The 19,664-nt window shown below is 53.0% G+C and overlaps 1 protein-coding gene and 1 non-coding gene across 15 annotated transcripts in view; both read left to right on the top strand.

Moving 5' to 3' along the window:
• Dnm2 (dynamin 2) overlaps positions 1-19,664 on the top strand; it is an 88,493-nt gene that overhangs the window by 67,145 nt on the left and 1,684 nt on the right. For 9 of the 14 annotated variants that reach the window (XM_026399773.2, XM_026399765.2, XM_026399769.2 and 6 more), the window contains 8 exons: positions 1,525-1,576; positions 2,564-2,575; positions 6,440-6,553; positions 13,057-13,166; positions 15,984-16,095; positions 16,582-16,746; positions 17,764-17,996; positions 18,976-19,227. In XM_026399773.2, coding sequence (XP_026255558.1) covers positions 1,525-1,576; positions 2,564-2,575; positions 6,440-6,553; positions 13,057-13,166; positions 15,984-16,095; positions 16,582-16,746; positions 17,764-17,996; positions 18,976-19,227 — 1,050 coding nt within the window. The remainder of the gene's footprint in view (positions 1-1,524; positions 1,577-2,563; positions 2,576-6,439; positions 6,554-13,056; positions 13,167-15,983; positions 16,096-16,581; positions 16,747-17,763; positions 17,997-18,975; positions 19,228-19,664) is intronic. The other 5 variants (XM_026399776.2, XM_026399775.2, XM_026399771.2 and 2 more) reach the window with 1 other exon arrangement.
• Positions 808-880, top strand: Trnav-cac (transfer RNA valine (anticodon CAC)). The gene has a single exon. It is a non-coding gene; the product is annotated as a tRNA-Val (tRNA).

Raw genomic sequence — 19,664 nt, 5'->3', positions numbered from 1 at the left:
CCTGGAAATCTCTGATTGGGTCCAGCAAGGGCGAGGGCCCACCACATGGGCTGTTTGAGGAAGGGTGGAAGCCTTTAGGGGGTAGCACATCTGGGACCTCTTGCCACCCACCCTTGCTGTGAGTGTTGTCTGTGCTCCTTCTCACCTCCCTCAGATGCCATTGGTCACACTCCTTTCTGTCCTACAAATGTTACAAACAGCTCATAGTAAATGGCCTGTGGTAATCACATAGAACACTAGGAAAATTGTTCACTAACATTCTGTCTTCATTCTTAATACTCCAGCCTTTACTGATTTAGAACTAGAAACTTCCTGTACATACACAAACACTCGTTCTGCCTTATCCATCAGTCAACTTAAACCATAAGACAAAACCCCAGAGGTAAAGGAATGAAACCAAGCTGGTTTGCTTTTTGATATTATTCTCAAACTTCCAGCTAAAGCAATGAGATAAGAAAAGAAAATATGATGGAGATGTAAATTGTTTGCAGGTGGTAGTATGATTATTTGAATGGCAAATATATTAGAAAGGGGGTTGAGTAGGTGCACACATAAAATACAGTGGCCTTCTGTACCTATATGAAGTAACCAGAGATAGGATGGATAGAGAAGAAAAGAAGCTGGGCATGGTGGCACATGCCTGTAATCCCAGCTGCTTGGGAGACTGGGGCAAGAGGATTGCAAGTTGGAGGCCAGCCTGGGTAATTTAGCGAGATTCTGCCTCAAAATAAAAAAGGGATTGGGCAGTGGCCCAGTGTCGGAGTCTGAGTTCAATTCCTAGTACCATTAAAAAGAAGAAAGAGGGCTGGGGATATAGCTCAGTTGGTAGAGTTCTTGCCTCACATGCACAAGGCCCTGGGTTCAATCCCCAGCACCACCAAAAAAAAAAAAAAAAAAAAGAAGAAGAAAGGAAAAAAAAAAAAGAAGGCAGGAAGAAGAGAAAGGAGATCAGCAACTATAGACAAATAGGGTTCCCAATTGAATTTAAATGTCCTCTGACTTGGGTCAGGAGCAATCAGAGACTAGTGCCATTTTCATAGCCAGCAGCTATCCCACAGTCTGACCCCCAGGGCTGGATTGCTTTGTGGTTAGTGCTGCTTACAACCTGGTATTGGTGTTAGGAATGGGAAGAGAGAGTATAGGGAGAAACCTCAAGTGTCTGACCCTCAACCATCCTGGTGCAGAAGTACCCCTGTAGTTACCTCCTGCCTGCCTCCCAGCTACCTGGCACTCCAGCTTCTCCTGTCCTCTCTTAGAAGTTCCAGGATCTTGTGAAAAAAACTGGCACTTTGGGGGTAGTGAGATCGGGGTCTAGAAGCATTAGTTCAGCCACATGTGCTTTCTTTATCTGTGGGCCCCAGCTGTTTTTCCTGGGTGGCATGCAGAGAGCATCTGTCTTCCTCTGTCCATGGCTGGTCAGTTGGTTCCCCAGGGAAAGAACCCCACCTGGGCAATCAGGGCCTCTTGCTCCTTATGACCCTCCTGGCATCTCATCCACATGTACTTTCTCTGCTTTGATTTCAGTGCCCAGCAGAGGAGCACACAGCTGAATAAGAAGAGAGCCATCCCCAACCAGGTAGCTTCACCAGGCTGCAGTCACCATTCCACCATGGGGGTGGGGGAGGGTGCAAGAGATGACCAAAGCCCAGTAATGGCACTTGACACATGAACTGCCCTGCCAGGAGCTCACCCCTAAGCACCAGACCATCCACTCTGTTAGCCTCCGAAGTCCACTTAGATATCAGTGTTTCCGAAAACAGTCTGAGTGCCGAAGCTTTGGTAGGACCACAAGGGGCAGATTTCACATGCAGGGGGTGCTGTCCTATTTGATATCTAAGGCCAAGATTAAAGCCTGGCCCTCGAGATGGGGTGACACAACCATCACCCAAGGTGTCTATAAGCAAATTGAATTCCCATCTCCTGCCCCAAGGATTGGGGACCTGTTGGTGAGAACCATGGAGGCTACATTGTCACAGGCATCTCAGAGAAGTCTGGGGTGGTTTGAATCCCATACCCAGACAGACCCTGAGCCTTAATAACTTGTCCCAGCTAGAGGTCTCGCAATGGCTTTATAAATACCAATATTAGGTGGGGTTTTTGTTTGTTTGTTTTTGGGGTTTTTTTTGTTTTTTTTTTTTTTTTTTAAGAAAATATTGTCTTTGTAAAGTTTCTGCCACTTGTCCCCACCTTTTCCACATCAGGCTGAGGTGGGGGTGGGGATGGGGGCGGGGGCTCTGCTGTTTATCTTGCACGATTATAGAGTTGATGAAAAAAAAGAATGTAACCTCTGCATGATTTTTTTTTTTTTTTGCTGCTTGCCATAGGTAATATGTACATTGTTGCTTTTTCATTTTGAGAGATGATAATGAATTAAATATTAACACCATGAATATAATTAATAGCATGTAATTTTTTTCTTTTGCTGTTTTTTTCCCTGCTCCTCTCTTCTCCCATTATTGTGCTTTTTCCTGCTTTTTCTCTGTCCCCTCATGTCCCTTTCGTCTCTTTTCCTCTGCCTGCTCTTCCTTGATTTACCCACAACCCTAACTTTGCATTCTCAAAGGGGGAGATCTTGGTAAGTACCTGCTTAGTGTGGTAGCAAACATTAGAGAACCTAGTATCGGTGGAGATCCCGCCCACCCTGTAACGTTCCCTTCCCCACAAAATAACCCCCCCCAAAAAAAAAAAACTAAAAATAGAGCTAACCTGGAAATCGCACGTCACAGTTGTCATTGGACTTTGCATTGTCCTGGGTGTCAGTTGCCCTCACAGAAACACTAACCTGACCACCACCTTTGTCAGAAGCCCACCTCTCCAGCTGATACCTGGCGGGTTCACCTAGGGTCCTATAGATCAGGGATGGCAAATAATCAGCTTGTATACTATCCCTGCCTCTGCTCCACTTCCCTGGCTGTGGAAGAGTCTCCTCAAGCCCTACTGAAATTTTTTATTGCTGCTGTCACTCCTCTTTCTGCCTCCAGCGCAGACATCACTTACTGACCAGAGCATGTTTTTCCATATGCAGAAATTTCCTCTCCTGTGCTCATGGCAGGCATGGCTAATTGATTCAGCCCTCTTCCCCATTTACCTTTCCTCCATCATGTGCCAATGGCAGACATTGCTAATCAGTCCTGACCTTGTATCCTAATACATATACCACCACTCCCCATTCCGTGACCGATGTGACTAACTGATGAGGGCTTTTAAAATTTCTTCATATAATCCTGCTTCTGTATCCATGGCAGACATGTCTAATCATTCAGGGTGTGTTTCCTGGATTGCTGCCACTAGCCTCCAGCCTCTGTAGCAGATAATGAAACTGTGTTGTTCCACATGCCCCCTTTCCTTATCCTTTGCCTGGGACAGACATCAATAATCAATCCTAGTACCTGTTCCTGCCATTCTCAGAAATCTCACCACAGTGCTCTGGGCAAGGTGGATTGTATTTGCCATCCCTGCTGTAGGTAACGCCTCCTCCCCTTGCTCAAGCCCTTGAGTGGCTCAGCCCAGCCCAGGAGTGGGCAGAGGCCACTTGCGTCTGAGAGCTGAGTCCAATTCAAGCACTCACTGCGGGCAGCTGGCCTAAGCCTCAGTCTGAACCTCAGAGAGCACTGCTCTAGCCTTAATAGAGGCCCCCTTCTCCAGGACATTCTCCCACTGCCAGCCCTCTGCAGAAATCTTCCAGTAACCCCAGGATCAGTAACTGAGACAATGCTATCTCAGGGCTTTGATGTGCCTGGGTTCCTAGAAGATAAAATAAAGATAGAGCCAAAGCAAAAGCCTGGACCCGTGGGGAGGATGTTTTGGGGAAGAGATTGGCTTTAGGCCTGTGGTTCCCTCTTGCCACACACCCCTCCCCTCACCAAGTTCCTTTGAACTTGAAATTTTTCCTCCCCAAACAGTTCAGGCACATGCCTGCTTTCCTCCTCCCCACATCCCAGATGTTTAGTCATTATTCTTTTCCTATCAGATTCTACAACCCTGGCCATAAAGCCTTGAGTATGGCTGTGGCCTCTGGGTGTCCCAGCCATGGTTTCCACCCCTGCCTGGGACCCTGACTCAAGAGAGAAGGCTGGCCTAGCCTGCCCGCTGACCCCAGCTGCACTGCTGCTTGCCTGCTGCCCCTGGCTGGCCCTGCCTACCTCTCTGTGCGCCTACCTGCCTGTCAGTTGTGCACCCTGGACCTCAGGAGCCCTACCTGTCTCTCCTGTCTCCCTGCCCCGTACCACTCCCACTTTCTTATGAGCCCAGTCCCCTGGGGATGGCCCCTTGGCATTCCCTTTCTTTGGATCACCGTGTGTGTCTGCCCACAGCTCACTAGAGAGGGATTTAGGCTCTGACCCTTCTGAGCACTCATGGAGGCAGCTCTCTAGGTCGCCTGAAGGGAAGGTGCCTCAGGGCTTTTGCCAGCCCGCACTCCCCAGCCTCCTACTCCAAGGCCTGGGTATGCTGTTCCTCAAGGGTGTGCTCTGGGAAGGGCCCCGCCCATGGCCATGCCCCTAAAGCACAGTCTGTGGGCTCCGGCCTCCCCTAGCCTCAGGTGGGAAGTAGGCAGCCCAGGCCACAGAGGGATGGTTGGAGCAAGCTCTCTCCCAGGAGAGCAGAGACCACACCATGCAGGATTTCTTCTTTTGGGGAGCAAGGACAGCCTGGATCCCTATTTTCATTCCATGACTAAACCTAAGCCTACTATGCTCTTAATCTGTGCCAACCCCTGGCCTACACCTGGGTGAGGCAACCCCTCTGTCTGCCCTTGGGTAGATGAAGGAGCAGAACATGGCCGCCATAGAAAGCCACTCAGGGCTGGGCCATATTGTTAGAACCACGGGGTCCCTTCTGGGTCCTGTGCAGTTTGGCCTTGTCCGCGGTCTTTCTGGAGACCAGCTTTTGCTAACAGCGCAACAACTATCCCAGTGAGTCTGGGATTGAGCACATTCCAGAACACTGAGATATCCTTCCATGCTAAAATCAGGACATCTTGGAAAAATTAGGATGATGGTCACCCTCTTGTCAGGGAGACTATCATGACCTTGTTTGGCCTGCTGGCCTATGTTCCTGATGGCTGCAGGGGTCCTGAGATCTCTTTCTCATCCCAGCAAGTGATAAGTCTATACCCTTGACCTTAACAAAGGGTGCCAAGTGGCAACTTTATGCTGTCCCCAGCCTGGGCAGGGACTTCAGCATGGTACAGGGTGCCTGGGCTTTCAGTGGCCACTCTGCCTTCCTTGCCACCTGCAGCTGGAAGACAATATGCAATCATGGGCAGGGGCCATGGGCTGGTGGCCCTGTTAAAATTTGGTACCCTGGAGGGAGGTCCAGTAGGCACAGTGAAGCCCTTTCTGAAAGCTGCCTACCAGGAAGGTTTCCGGGCCCCAAACTCATCCCTAGAGAGCCCATCTCAGGTTCTCCTGCCTAGTGCTGCCCTGGGAGTACCCAGTACCAGCCCTTCCAGCTGTCATGGCCATGTGCAGCCCACCCTCTAGAGCTTGGCCTGTCTGTTGCTGTCTTGGCCCCAGGCAGCCCTGTCTGTGCCTCCATGTGCTTTCACTGCCTGGGGTTCCCAGTTCAGTGGGGGGCAGGGGGGCTCTGGTCCACATGTACCTACCTCCATGTCCCAGGGATCATGGGAGCATAACAACGTGGCCAGCCCCCTAGGCTGCCTGCATTTAGCCATCAGGTAAGTCTCTAAGCAGGCCTGGGGTCTTCTCTGCACTCGATGACAGTGACAGCCAGAAATCCCAGGGCCCTGAGATGCCATGCAGAGAAAACTGCAATTGCTGGGCTTAAAGCCACCTGATAGTCCTTGTAGAGTCCCTGAGGAGGTTCCTCTGTGCTCCAGACTGTCACCAGCCCTCTAGGAAGAAATGTCCTCCCAACCCTAGTGACCTGGGCACAGATGAGCCAGTAGTAAGGGTAGCAGTCATTGGAGTGGAGTGAGAGTCATTCCATGGCGTGGGCTCCTGCAGTCCTCCAGTGACAGCCACCTGCCAGAGGGCATGAGGGGTGACGCTGAGGGCACCCCTGGTTACCTTTTCTCACCTAAAGAAGATGTCACCTTCCATGTGCCCCTGCCTTGAACACAAGCCCCAGATTTCCCCCTGGGCCTCTTTCTACCAGGTGGGCGTGCATTTTGCCTCCTGGTTAACCAAGTTAGCCACAAGCACAGAGGGCCTCACAGGGTCCTGGTTCCCTATCAGCACTTGAGCCATCGAGTTACTGTCCTGTCTGTCTGCCCACCTGCCTGGGCACCCTGCTGGGTTTCCAACTGGGAGTGCTTGGGGTGAGATGGAGTTGGGTTCCTGGCTTAGGGCTAGAGGTGTCTCTGCCATGGTCCCCAGCTTCCTGCCTTTGCTGTGGGGTGAGGGTGCTGGCTGCTGTGCTGGGGGGTAGCCAGGGTGATGGAACACTGTTCCCCGCTAAGCCATGTCCTCCCCCCCAGGTGATCCGCAGGGGCTGGCTGACCATCAATAACATCAGTCTGATGAAGGGTGGCTCCAAGGAGTACTGGTTTGTGCTGACAGCCGAGTCACTATCCTGGTACAAGGATGAGGAGGTGAGTGGCCGGTGGCAAGGGCTGGGTGATGGGGGTTGTGGGTGGGTACGCCCACACATGCTCCCTCTAGGCAGCAGCCATCCATTCACTCGCTCATTCACTGTTCATTTGGGGAAGGTTCTAGAGGGTAGGCTTGGTGTGCTGGGCATGTCTCATCATAACCCAGCCCCTTGCTGTCCCCTGTGAGGTCGAGCCTGATGGCAGTCAGTTCCCACAGGAAGCTCTTCAGGAGGTGAAGAGCTGCCAGGAGGCTGGAAATGGACCCTAGGCCTGAGCACCATAACTCTCATGAGAGGGGCCACAGCTAAGGGTTGGGAACTCAAGTGCACGGCCAGGCTCCTGGAATGTGGGTTTTGTCACCCATGGGCTTGGCCAGGCCCTCCAGGCCTTGGTTTCCTTACCTGTGAAGTGAGATAGAATGGTCCCTTCCCCCTGTGTGGTGCGTATCCATAATAAGTGCCTTTTGAACAGTATGCACATTCGTGTCATTGTGAGAAGGAGATGGAGAGGCCTCTGGGGACTGTGGGAGTAAGAACTGCAGGGAACAATGTTGCATGTGGAATCCTACCGGGGAGCTCATCCATTTGGCTTGAAACTACGCACTTGGTGGACCTGTGGGCAGTGAGCTAAGAGCCAGCTCAGCCCTGGCCCAGCAGACCGTCTTCTGAACAGATCAGACAGGCACTGCCACCCAGGCCACTTCTGCTCTGTGCTTGCCCACCCTCCACTCCTGGCTGACCCATTTCTTGATCCTGTCAGCATAATGACAACCACAGTTTAGCAGGTGGGGAGTGAAGCCACTTCTTCCCAGTTACTTGGGCCAACCATAAGGGATGCAGTTTCTCTCCATAAACTCAGCCAAGATTGCTTTAAGCAGGTTATTAATTTAGGTCTGTAACAGAGGTCCCAATGAAGGCATGCAGAAATTCAGAAATCTGTTTCTTGGTCATGTGTCTGTGAGCTTGGTGTGCCCCTGCTGCCAGAATGTCCACCTTAACACATGGCTCCTCCTTGCTTTCCAAGACTGTCCCCATGTTCATCATCACATGGCTTCTAGCAGCCCCAAGAAGGGAAAGAAGAGTTGAATATGGTGGTGCACACCTGTAATCCCAGTGGTGCAGGAGGATCACAAGCTCAAAGCCAGCCTCAACAACTTAGTGAGGCCCTGAGCAACTTAGCAAGACCCCTGTCTCAAAAAAAAAAAAAAAAAAAAAAAAAAAAGCTTGGTAATATGGTTCAGTGGTTAAGCACTCCTGGGTTCAATCCCATGTACCTAAAAAAAAGAAGAGGGAGATGAGGGGAATGCTGGCTCCGTTTGTGGGCTCCTAGGCAGCAGTCTGTTCACAAGGCTCCTCTGTGGCAACTGGGCACCTAGCTGACAGTTCATCACCCTAAGAAGAACATGAGAACCAGAGTTTGATGCCTAGTGTTCTACCAGGATCGTGAGCAGGTATTCTCACCCCTTTATGTCTTGTCTTCCTATCTATAAAGTGAAGGCCATGGCCTGCTTTCTCTGGGGCTATGGGAGTCCGAGGGGTAATCCTGGTTCTAAGCCAAATGCAGGACCTGGCTCTTAGCATGTTCTTGGTGATTTGTCCTGGTGGTCGCCTCAGGTTAGTCTTCCAGCCATTCTGCATGAGGGAACACCCCCCAATTCACAGAGGGGGAACCAGAGTCTTTGAGGGTGTTTTTCTTAGGATCATGCTGGGGCCCAGCTCCAGATCATGGCGTGGACTAGCATTCACTGCCCTAGTGCTTCACTGCGATACAAAGCCAGCTAGCCAGTGCCCGTGGTCCCTGGGATGGCACAGCAATGACAGCACACCAGGTGTCCTCCATGATGAAGCCAGGCTTCTCTGATCACTTCTAGAGTGGGAGGAGGCCGAATGGAAACGCACTACTCTGGGGGTCTCTCGGGGACAGGCTGGCCTGGGCCCAGCCTTGTGTCCTTCCAGTCAACCTTAGAGAGGAGGCAGTTGGAGCCTCCTTGAGGGCCCCGGCTGGCCCAGAAGCAGCAGTGGGAGGGCCTGCACATTTATGCAGCCCCCTCCCTGTGGCAGTTCCAGGGCTAGGAGAAGTCACTGAGTCCCCACACAAGGCACCCTCCTCCCTTTCCTCAGCAAAGTCTCAGGCCTGCCTTAGGCATGGCACTGTCACCCCTCAAATGCCAGTTGGGAAAATTGAGACTCTGAATAGTGACTTGCCCCCTTAGCACAGTGCAGAGATGTGTCCCTGTGTGGTGGACACCCCTGGCCTATGACCGTCTGTGAGCACATGCCAGCTGACCTGAGGGACAGCTGCCCCTGTGTTCAAGCCACTCCCCCGTAGCTCAGGCTGGATACAGTTACTGCAGGGGAAGGTATTGGTGTGAAAGGTGGTCATCCCTCTTCACACGAGGCTTACACACTCAGCCCTGGACAGTTCCTGGAGCCTTCAGAGCCCTGTGCCCCCTGAGGGACCCTGTTGGGGACTGTTCTAATCCCAGGGTGGTGGGGTCGATAGAGCTACCACAAGAATTTCTGGGGTATACCTGGAACCCTCCAGAACTCCAGGCCCAGCAAGCCTGACAAGGTTGACATGTAGAAGCAGGTCAAGACTGGGTGTGGTCTGGCCTCCCTCCACCCACCCCCACCGCCGCCCCCTGCCATCCATTCCTCAAGAAACCATGGGTCTGGCCAGGCGTGGTGGTGCAAGCCTGTAATCCCAGCTACTGGAGAGACTGAGTCAGGAGGGTCACAAGTTTGAGGCCAGCATGGGCAACTTAGTATGACCTTGTCTGAAAATGAAAAAGGCTAGCGATGTAGCTTAGTGGTAAAGCACCCCTGGGTTTGATCACCAATACTGCAAAAAAAAAAAAAAAAAAAGACGGAGAAGTAGTAGAATAAGCAGCTCCAGAGGCTATGGGATCCATCACTCCTCAAAATGGCCGGGTGAGGGGGTGGGGACGGCCCTTTTATATTCCCCCCCCCCCTCTTTTTGCCACCAGTCTGAAACCCAGTCTGCTCTGTGGAATGTCAGCTGTCTAGGGTCTTTGGTCCCCCAGGGCAGGACCAGGCTGGAGCGGCCGAGACGGCAAGGCGTTGGAGTCCCATCTCCAGCACTGCACAACAGAAAAAAGTCAACCGGGGCTGGCCCCTGCCCTCCATTGTCTTGGGGGTGTGCGGATCTTCTGGGTTCTGCCCATGGAAAGACCAGGCCCCGGGCAGGGTGCCACGGTGCGGCTGCTGGGTCGGAGCCTAGACTGGGCAGGTCACCGTGTGGCCGCGCTGCAAGTCCAAGTTTACGAGCTCCTCTTCTGTACCTTGAGGAAGGGCCCTTTGATTTTCCCTCGTTGGGGGGCATTTTAAGCAGGAGCCTCCTACCCTCCCTGGAGGCCCCAGACTGGAAGCAGGGGCAGGGTTGGGAGGAGGGTCAGGCGCTGGTGGTAATGAGAACCAGCTAGACCCGTGAAAGGGGCCCTGTGTGTGCCCCAGACACAAAGCAGTCTAAGACCAGAAGGGACAGGCACAAAGTACTACCCCCTCCCTGCACCACTGCCCACATTGGGGATCCTAGCAGTCACCCCCAAGGGCCAGGCCACTTTTGTAGAAAAGCTTTGGTGAGAGGCAAGATGTCAGAATTTCTTTATTTCCCAAATAAATGAGGAGACATTAACAGCGGAAGGGGAGAGAGGGGAACAATCCAGCTAGAGACCCCCAAGCCCAGTGCTCCCTTGGCCTTTATCCAGCACCTCGTCTCCCCCCAGACCCTTCTTCTTTGCTCCAGAATCTTCAGTTAAGTCTCCAACCCAGTGGGAAACAGGACTGTGGAAGGTGACACTTACCTCAAGGTGTGCCTCACTCTGGGGGTGGCAATAAGTTTAAGGGACCGGCGGGGGCCATCCTGAAGAGCCGCTTGCCCAAGCCCAGCCTAACCAATGTGCAGACTACTGTACACATCCAGAGCCTCCTGAACACTAGTCTGAACACTGGGATGGCGGGGCCGGCTATTCATCCCTTGGGCCCCCAGCACGGCAATGGCAGGGCCACCACGCGAGGCCATGCCTCTGCTCCTCTGAACAGGCGAGAAAGCCACGGCTCCTCCTGCGACAGACTGCTCTGTCGTCTCTTCTGACGTGGCAAGGCTGCAGCCGGCTCACATCTGGAGAAAGTTGTGGGTTTTCAGGAAATCCAAAGGAGGGGGTGGGGGAGGAGGTTGGTGGGAGGGAGGGTTGGGTCGGTGGCCTGTGCGCAGATCTCTGGGGTGGGGGAGGGGTGCCAGCACTCCTCTATGTCTGTGTGTGCCTGTGTTCTGTGTGTGTGTATGTGTGTGTGTGTGCGTGCGTTTGTGTGTGCGCACGCGCATGTGCTGGCAGTCGCAGGAAGGCAGCCACCGAGTTCTGGGCGGAATCACACTATAAACAGTTCCAGATGTGGTGTCTCGCTAGGAGCCAGGAAGGCCTCTGACTCAGTTGCTTGGCCTGGCTGGTGGCTGGGAGCTTCCTGCCTTATGACAAGATGGGGCAGGGGTCACAGAGGCCCTTCCACAAACCTCCAGGAAGGCCCCAACCCTGGCCCCCTCTAAAGCCCTAAGCCCTTCCCCAAGAAGGCGGAAGGCCCTGGGCCCTGTGTGCCCTGTTTTGTCTGCAGTAGCCCTTGACAGACTTTCTTGGATACTGTCTTTCCCCTGGGCTCTCAGTGTCCTCCTGTCTCGTGGCCAGTAGGCCCCTCTGTCTGTGCTGTGCCCTGAATCCTTGCCCAGAACCCTGGGGGCTGGCCCTGGAGCCAGTCCTACCAGCAGAAAACCCCTGGAGCCTCAGTGGGCATGCCACTAGGGCTTTGCCATGTCAGCAATCCTCACTTCCTGTCATGAGTATGGAACTCAAGTGCTTCCGTTGACAAATGGGGAAACCATGGCACAGGCGAGAGAAGAGACGTGTTCAAGGGCACACAGTCAGGAAGGGGTAGAGATGGCACTTGGCCTCAGCCAGGCCCCCTTGCGGCCAGCCCCACCTAAGTCCTGACTCTCTGCCTGAGGGGCAGCCCCTAGCTCCCTTCCCTTCCATCTCTGTGGCTGCTCTTGAATTCAGAACTTCATTCTGGGGCTTTTCAACAATATGGAGACAGGACATGTGACAAAAAGTTTCTAAAGACATCTGAGTGCTGAAGAAAGGAGAACCGCAGAGAGAACCCAGCTGTGTGTCAGGTGGACATGGCTCGTGAAGTCCCACAGTGGCCCACACCACCTGCTGTGTGCCCCTGACAGCCAGCTTTCCTCACTGAGCACAGTGTCATCCTAAGGAGATTGAAGGAGAAGGTTCCACGAGCTGATAGATGAACAGCACATGGCCTTGGTCACTGGGACCTCTGTGCTGCTGTGGGTCACATGCATGTGGGAATCAGGGACCCTGACTGCTTTGGTTCCCTGCTATAGAAGATTGGTTCAGGGGCCGGGTGGGGTGCAGTGGTAGAGCGCTTGCCTAGCATACACAGGCCCTGGGTTCCAACCCAATACAGCAGCAAGTGACACCACTGAAGGGGCTCAGTCCCGTGTTGGGCACAGAGTAACTGCGTAGTCGATATTTGTGGGTTATACAGGTGTTATGGTGCCACCTCCAGCTGTGACTTGCAGGCGGAGGGTCACACCTCTGAGCTTCCTCCCCAGCAGCCTATGGAACTGCCATGCCCGACACTTGGTGGGCACTCCCTGAAGGGGGCCACCCTTACAAACCAACTGACAACCAGGCATGAAATGCATGCCTGTAATCCCAGCCACTCGGTAGGCTGAGGCAACGAGATCACAAGTTCAAGGCCAACCTGGGTGACTTAGTGAGACCCTGTCTCAAAATAAAAGGGGCTGGGAATGTGGCTTAGTGGGTTCAACCCCAGTACCAATCCAAACAACAACAAACCACGGATGACGCCCAGGCATCAGATTTCCAGCTCTGGGATCATGTGAAGCATGTAGAACCCAACCTGCCCCCACCTCTGCCTGCCCCTCTGTGCCTCAGTCTCTCTCCCTGTAAAATGGGATCATCATGATAGCTCACTGCTAGGCCCTTTGGGAAGTGCTTCCATTCACTCACTGGGGGTTGGGGGGGTGGGTTCTTCATGTCCTCACTGAACAAAATAGATGGGCATCCGTCCTCCAGGAACTACTGAGCCAGCCCAGGTGACATACAAGCTATCACGTGGGTCACTAAAAGCAAGGCTCATGGGGGTGTGGGGTAGGGTCAGCCCATGAGGGTCCCTTCTGCATAAAGACTTGAGGTAGACAAAAGAAACCCTCATAGTTCAAGGCCATTGGCATAGAGGCAAAGGTCCTGGGGAGGGAACCCCCTTGGAATGTCCTGAGTGTCAGAAGGAGAGAGTAAGGGGGAGAGCTCTGGCAGATGAGTTAATTCACATAAAGTCAGGAGCATGGGAAGTGCCACATGCTGGCAGTAGCCCTGGCCGAGCATTCTGGCTTAAACTTCCTCATGTTGCTGGACATCCCAGAATGACTCCTGTCCCCTCTGCCCTCAGGAAAAGGAGAAGAAGTACATGCTGCCCCTGGACAACCTCAAAATCCGTGATGTGGAAAAAGGTTTCATGTCCAACAAGCACGTCTTTGCCATCTTCAACACAGAGCAGAGGTAAGGGGTCCGCAGGGCCTGGGAGGCCTGGGATGCAGACAAATGGCCTCGTTCCTAGTCTTTCAACAGCGTGCACTGAGTGCTTGCTCCCAGCAGTCCCTTCCTTTCCTTCCAGAAAGGAAGTAGGGTGAGAAACAGAAAAAACACCGGGTGTTTCTGAGGAGTAGTCAGGGAAGACCTCTGGTCAGAGATGGGGATGAGGTGAGTCAGCGAAGGCGTGGGGAGCAGAGGGACCACAGGGAACCGGCTGTGGTCCTCACCGGCGCCCTCTGGTAGTTGTGGGGCAACCCTTGGTGGGTGGGCAAGGAGAGAACCTGGGGCGGGGTGGGGCCAGGTGGGAGGTAATGGAGCCAAGGATGTGGAGGAGGAAGGAGCAGATTCCAGGTAGAAGTAGAGCTGATGAAATCCTCTTGGACAGGCATGAGCGAGACACTGATGGCAAGCCTGGGGACTTGGGCCTCAGCTGCTGCTAAGGGCTAAAGCGGGCAGTGAGGTAGGGCAGGTTTGGGCTTGGTCAGCAGCTCAGCTGGGACCTTGCTGAGGGAGAGGCCTGGGAGACACCTTCAGAGTAAGTGGGAGGCGAGGGAGATGCAAAACGTGGTGTCCAGGAATGAGTCTCAGGCAGAGATGTGAACTGGGGAGTTGCTGCTACACGGATGGGATTCAGAGTCCTAAAATCAAGTCAGCCGGGGGCGTAGCTTGGTGCTAGAGCGCTTGCCTAGTGTGTGCCTGGCCCTGGATTTCATCCTAGTTCCACAAAAAGGGAAGAACAGGAGAAAGAAAACAGTCCTGAAAGCATATGAGTCCCCCTTCAAGGGAAGACAGAGATGAGGGAGGACCCAGGAAGCTCTTAGGACCTACCTGAGTAGGGGAGCAGCTATTAGCAAAGGCCTGGTGTTTCTGTGTGACCAGCCAGTGGGCCCTGGTGTCCTCCCTGCTGGCCCCAGCACCATCGCCCCACTGCTCATCCCACCCGCTCCAGCTGTCTCCTGTTTTCTGAAAGAAAAGTTCTGTCCTGGGCTAGCTGGCCTGCACCTCTGAGACCCAGCTTGGCCAGCAGCCAGGGCCCAAAACCTTTTAGATTCACCTTCCTGGCCGCAAGAGACAAGGCAGCCATCCTGCCTGGGAGCCCTGCGCCTCCCTGGACAGGGGTGACAGTGTTACCAGAAGTATCTTTTAAGACTGGAACCAAGGCACCCAGAATAGTAATAGAAACAAGATAAACATTTCCTTGTGTAGTTACAGAAATTAAGTCTAAAGGGAAGAGAGGCAGCTCTAGGTATTGGGGCCCAGACCCCACTTCTTGTTTCCCAGACTTCCTGGATGCATGGCTCCCATCTCTGTGTCCAAGAGGGCCACCCAAACTCCAGCCATTGTAAAGCAGCAGACAGGAGAAGAGCCACAAAGACCCGCCCCTTCCCTCTGACTCCCTCCAGACTCTTTCAGGGCAACCACTTGCCCACGCTGGTTGGTCAGAGCTCTGTGATGGAGCCATGGCTGACCTCAGGGCCAGCACTCACTTGAGAACTTTAGGGTCACTTGCTGCCTCAGCCCTAACTGTTTGTGGAACAGGCTGGCATGTGTGCCATGTGACACCGAAGTTTCTGACCCATAGAGCACTTGAAAAACACAGTCCCTCCTGTCTTGCTTCTCAAGTCCTTGGTGCTCTGCTTCTACCACCAACTTGCACAAGCCTTGCCAGGCGTCTTGGTACTGTCCTTGGAGTTCCCATTGTACCCACTCCTGGGACTCAACCACATACATGCTAGACCTCTGATGTGCAATGGCCACTGGCAGTTATTTACATGCAAAGGATGAAATGAAATGAAAAATTCATTCCTGTGGTCGCTCTGGCCCCATTCTTAGTGTTCAGAAGCCTCCTTGGTGGGGCAGAGTCAGGGTGTTGAGCTCAGTGATAGAGACTTACCTACAGTAGATGAGTTTTTGGATTCGATCCCCAGCACTGCAAAAAATAAAAATTAAAAAAGGCATTTTAGGGCTGGGATTATGGCTCAGTGGTAGAACGCTCACCTGGCATGTGCGAAGCCCTGGGTTCGATCCTCAGCACCACGTATAAATAAAATAAAGGTATTGTGTCAACTACAACTAAAAAATATTTATTTTAAAAAAAAAGGCATTTTATAGAAGCTGCCTGCACCTTAGGCTGCCACATTGGACGGACAGTACAGAACATTCCCACTGACGGGCGTGGTGGCGCACACCTGTAATCCCAGCAGTCGGGAGGCAGAGGTGGGAGGATTGCAACTTCAAAGCCAGCCTCAGCAACTTAGCAAGGTGCTTTCTCGAAATTAAAAGGGCTGGGGATGTGACTCAGTGGCTAAGCACCCCTGGGTTCAATTCCTGGTACAAAAAAAAAAAATCCACTGTCACAGAAAGTTCTGGTGGAAGTTACCTCTGTAGGCTTCCTCATTGGGAGCTTCCCAACCCAAAGGTAGGTGTTATGACACACATGCCCACTTTGGGGCTTTTTGACAGCTTTTGGCTCCCACAGGAGAACTCAAATGAAGGGTACGGGAAGTTCCCAGGAAAAGAGTTGGCAACAAAATCCAAAGCCAGAGGTACTGCTCCACCAGGCCCTCCCTGGGCCTGTGCTCTATGCCTGGTCCCGTTTACGTGCTGGACACACTAACTCACAGTGACCCCTCAGCATCAAGGAGGAAGGTGGTGAAGCCATGCTGGAGCCCAGGTCAGGTTTGAGTCCCTGCTCAGGCAGAGAGACCCCAGAGCTCACACCTTTTAGAGGTCAGTCAAGTCCATGGGCAGGGTCAAGCTACATGCCCCTTCCTCCTGCCCCAGGAATGTCTATAAGGATTTGCGGCAGATCGAGCTAGCCTGTGATTCCCAGGAAGATGTGGACAGCTGGAAGGCTTCATTCCTACGTGCTGGGGTCTACCCTGAGAAGGATCAGGTGAGGAGCCGCCCTGCCCTACCCACCCAACACTCCTTATGATGAGCTGACCCATCTGGGAGAGGAAGGAGGCAGGTCATTACTAGACCTTGTGTACAAGGATTCTCTGAAGGTGTGTAGCTGACGCCCACTTAAGCAAGAAAAGCAGAGATGGGATCAGCTTGTCATCAGAATCCCAAAAGTTTTCAACTGAAGCTGCTACAGTCAAGGATCTCCATGGACTTGGGTCCCATCTGCGTGGTCCTCTTCTCTCTTCCCATCCTTGAGGTGGAATGAGCATGGATGCATTTGGTCTCCAAATACGTTGTTACCACAACTAGGGGAAAGGATCTGGGGGCGGAAAGGACCTACAGGATGTCAGGGCCCCTGACAACCAGGGGTGTTTGGATATTGGTGGTACATGGCAAGCAGTACCCAAAGAAAGGCAACTCACTACAATCACCTCAGGCCTTAGTCACCCCCCACCACCTCTGCTCCCTTTTGCAGGCAGAGAATGAGGATGGGGCTCAGGAGAACACCTTCTCCATGGACCCGCAGCTGGAGCGGCAGGTGGAGACCATTCGCAACCTGGTAGACTCCTACGTGGCCATCATCAACAAGTCCATCCGCGACCTCATGCCAAAGACCATCATGCACCTCATGATCAACAACGTGAGTGCAAAATTCAAATTAGAATGAGTCATAACATTGGAACCTGGATTGCAGGCCACACTGGGCTCCTGGTTCCATTTAATCAGGTAATTGGAGCTAACACTGCGCTTGCGCGCTTTGTCTAAACCCTGTATTCCCATCTCTAAGAAGTCTGTGGCCTGAATACTCCCACCTTACCTAAATTTGTCCTACCCTCGAACAAGTATAAAATTAATAAACAAAAACTGGTAGTGTTTAAAGAAAAGCAATTAAAAGATATAATGGGAGAAAAGATATCGATAAAGGCATAAGGTACTAGGAAGAAGGGCTGGGGATGGAGCTCAGTGGTGGAGCACTTATCTAGCATATGTGAGGGACTGTGTTCAATCCTTGGCACCACATAAAAATAAACAGATAAAATAAAGGCATACTGTCCATCTACAACTACAAAAAATTGATTAAAAAAATGCAAAGAAAAGGTATGATGAGAGAAAAGATACAGAGGGATAAGATACTACAATAAGGGTTTGGGGTATGATTCAGTGGTAGAGCACTTGCCTAGCATGCATGAGGCCCTGGGTTCCATCCCCCAGGACTTCAAAAAAATAATAATAATAGAAATAAATTGAACAAGAATCTTGTGAAGGTGGGAAGAGCATTTTGAAAGCACCCCTGAGAGACTCGGCAGACAGCTGGATAGAAAGCTTACCAGACACACTTCCAGCTATGCACTCCAGTGTAAAGGAAAAACCAGGCTAAGCACATGGTGCATGCCTGTAATCCTAGCTAAGCATGAGGGTCACAAGTTCAAAGCCAGCCTGGACAACTTAGTGAGACCCAGTCTCAAAAAGGTCTGGGGATACAGCCCAATGGTAGAGTGTTTGCCCAGCTTGTGTTGGTTTCAATTTCTAATACTGCAGAAAGCAAAAGGGGGGAAAAAGCCAAAGGAATCTCTGTTCTAGGTAAAGGGTGGTTTTCAGTCATGGTGAGCCACTGAGTTCTTGGCTGGGGTGATGACCTCCCAACCTTTGTCTCCAGACGAAGGCCTTCATTCACCACGAGCTGCTGGCCTACCTATACTCGTCAGCAGACCAGAGCAGCCTTATGGAAGAGTCAGCCGACCAGGCCCAGCGGCGGGACGACATGCTGCGCATGTACCATGCACTCAAAGAGGCACTCAACATTATTGGGGACATCAGTACCAGCACTGTGTCCACTCCCGTGCCCCCACCTGTTGACGATACTTGGCTCCAGAGCACCAGCAGCCACAGGTCTGGGAGACTCTTCCCCTGCATGCAGCAGAAGCTGCTGCTTGTGGGTGCCCAGGTCCATCCACATATCCTTCAGGGTCCTGGCAGGAAATGGGGCACAACGAAAGGGTAGGAAGGGTGAAGGGGCCCAACCCTAGATGGCACAACACCCAGGGCTGAGCTGCTGTCCTGCCCGAAGAAACAAGGGAAGAGGTGGGTTCAAGGTGCCAGTCAGGGCTGGAGTGGGTAGAAGCTGCATGTATATAATCCTGACTCCTCATTTTCCTGATTTTCTGCCTTCTGGTGCTTTCTATTAGTTAAGCCCTTCTGAGAGAAAGAGGTCTGGGTGATGCTGGCCATAGGGGTTAGCCTCCTGGGACAGAGAAGAAAACAGGCAGGCGGGGGGGGGGGGGCGGGGGGGTCCTAACCAGCATACCCCACCAGCAGAGCTGTTAGTAGAACCAATACCTATCTGCATGGGGTTTGGGGATACCAGGCAGGGACACAGGAAAGATAGTTGCTCTGCTGAGACCTTACAGCACCACAGAGTTCCTTAGAAAGAGAACCCAGATTCCAGGTCTGGGGAGAAATGGGTGCCCAGGCTCAGCAGGGAGCCCACGTAGGGGCTTGCTGGTTCTGCAGCATCTGGAGGCAGTACAACTGGATTCTAGAAGGGTCTTTGGCTACGAGGGTGGCTCAGAGGCCACGGGGGGTCCAAGTGGGAGCTGCTAAGTGGTAAATGCCCTTTAGGGTGTAGGCATAACATCAGGGAAGCCGGAGCCCTTGGTGGCAGAGGGGAGGCAACGCCGGGGCATGGCTCCAGCTGTGGGTGGGAAGAGTCATTGCTGAGCAGGTCTAGGGAAGGGCAGAGAATCTCCCTATACCTTTGATGCCTCTGTGGCCAGAAGCCCCCAGAGTTTGGGCCCCCAGTGCCACACTGTCATGGCCGATGCTCACACCTCCCCACTTCACCTCACAGCCTCTCCCCATTCCTTCACAGCCCCACTCCACAGCGCCGACCTGTGTCAAGCGTGCACCCGCCAGGCCGGCCCCCTGCAGTGAGAGGTCCCACACCAGGGCCACCTTTGATTCCCGTGCCTGTGGGGGTCGCAGGCTCCTTCTCAGCGCCCCCCATTCCATCTCGGCCTGGACCTCAGAGTGTGTTTGCCAACAATGATCCCTTCTCAGCCCCACCTCAGATCCCATCTCGGCCAGCACGGATTCCCCCTGGGATACCCCCTGGAGTGCCCAGGTAAGGTTGGACCCCGCTGGCTACCTATCATGTAGAGCCCCCAGCCTGCGCACTGGGGTCTCTTCTCGAATCTGACTCCCTCCCTCCTAAAGATCTTCTGCCATGCTCTAAGCAGGGAGTGGAAGAATTGTCACCATCCTGGGGAATGAAGGCCCAGAGAGGCCAAGTCCTTTGCCCAGAGTCAGAGTGGTAGAATCAGGGTGACTCCAGAGCTCTTGGCTCGTCCTTTAGACCTAAGTAGCGGGCCACCATGTAGCTTGGCACCCCTTGCCCTGGGTGCCTGTGAATACCATTTACCTCTGTTTCCCTACTGAGGACAAATGCCCGCGCCAGCCATTGCAGGCTTCACTCACCCCCACCCACCCTGTGGGCCAGCTCTGTTCTTCCCACTTCTGTGAAGAACCTGAGATCCAGGGAGGGCAGGGGACATGCCCAGG

The sequence above is a fragment of the Urocitellus parryii genome, chromosome 3 (assembly GCF_045843805.1).
Source record: "Urocitellus parryii isolate mUroPar1 chromosome 3, mUroPar1.hap1, whole genome shotgun sequence".
In the NCBI taxonomy this organism is placed as follows: domain Eukaryota; kingdom Metazoa; phylum Chordata; class Mammalia; order Rodentia; family Sciuridae; genus Urocitellus; species Urocitellus parryii.
This window is presented reverse-complemented; position numbering and strand designations above follow the sequence as displayed.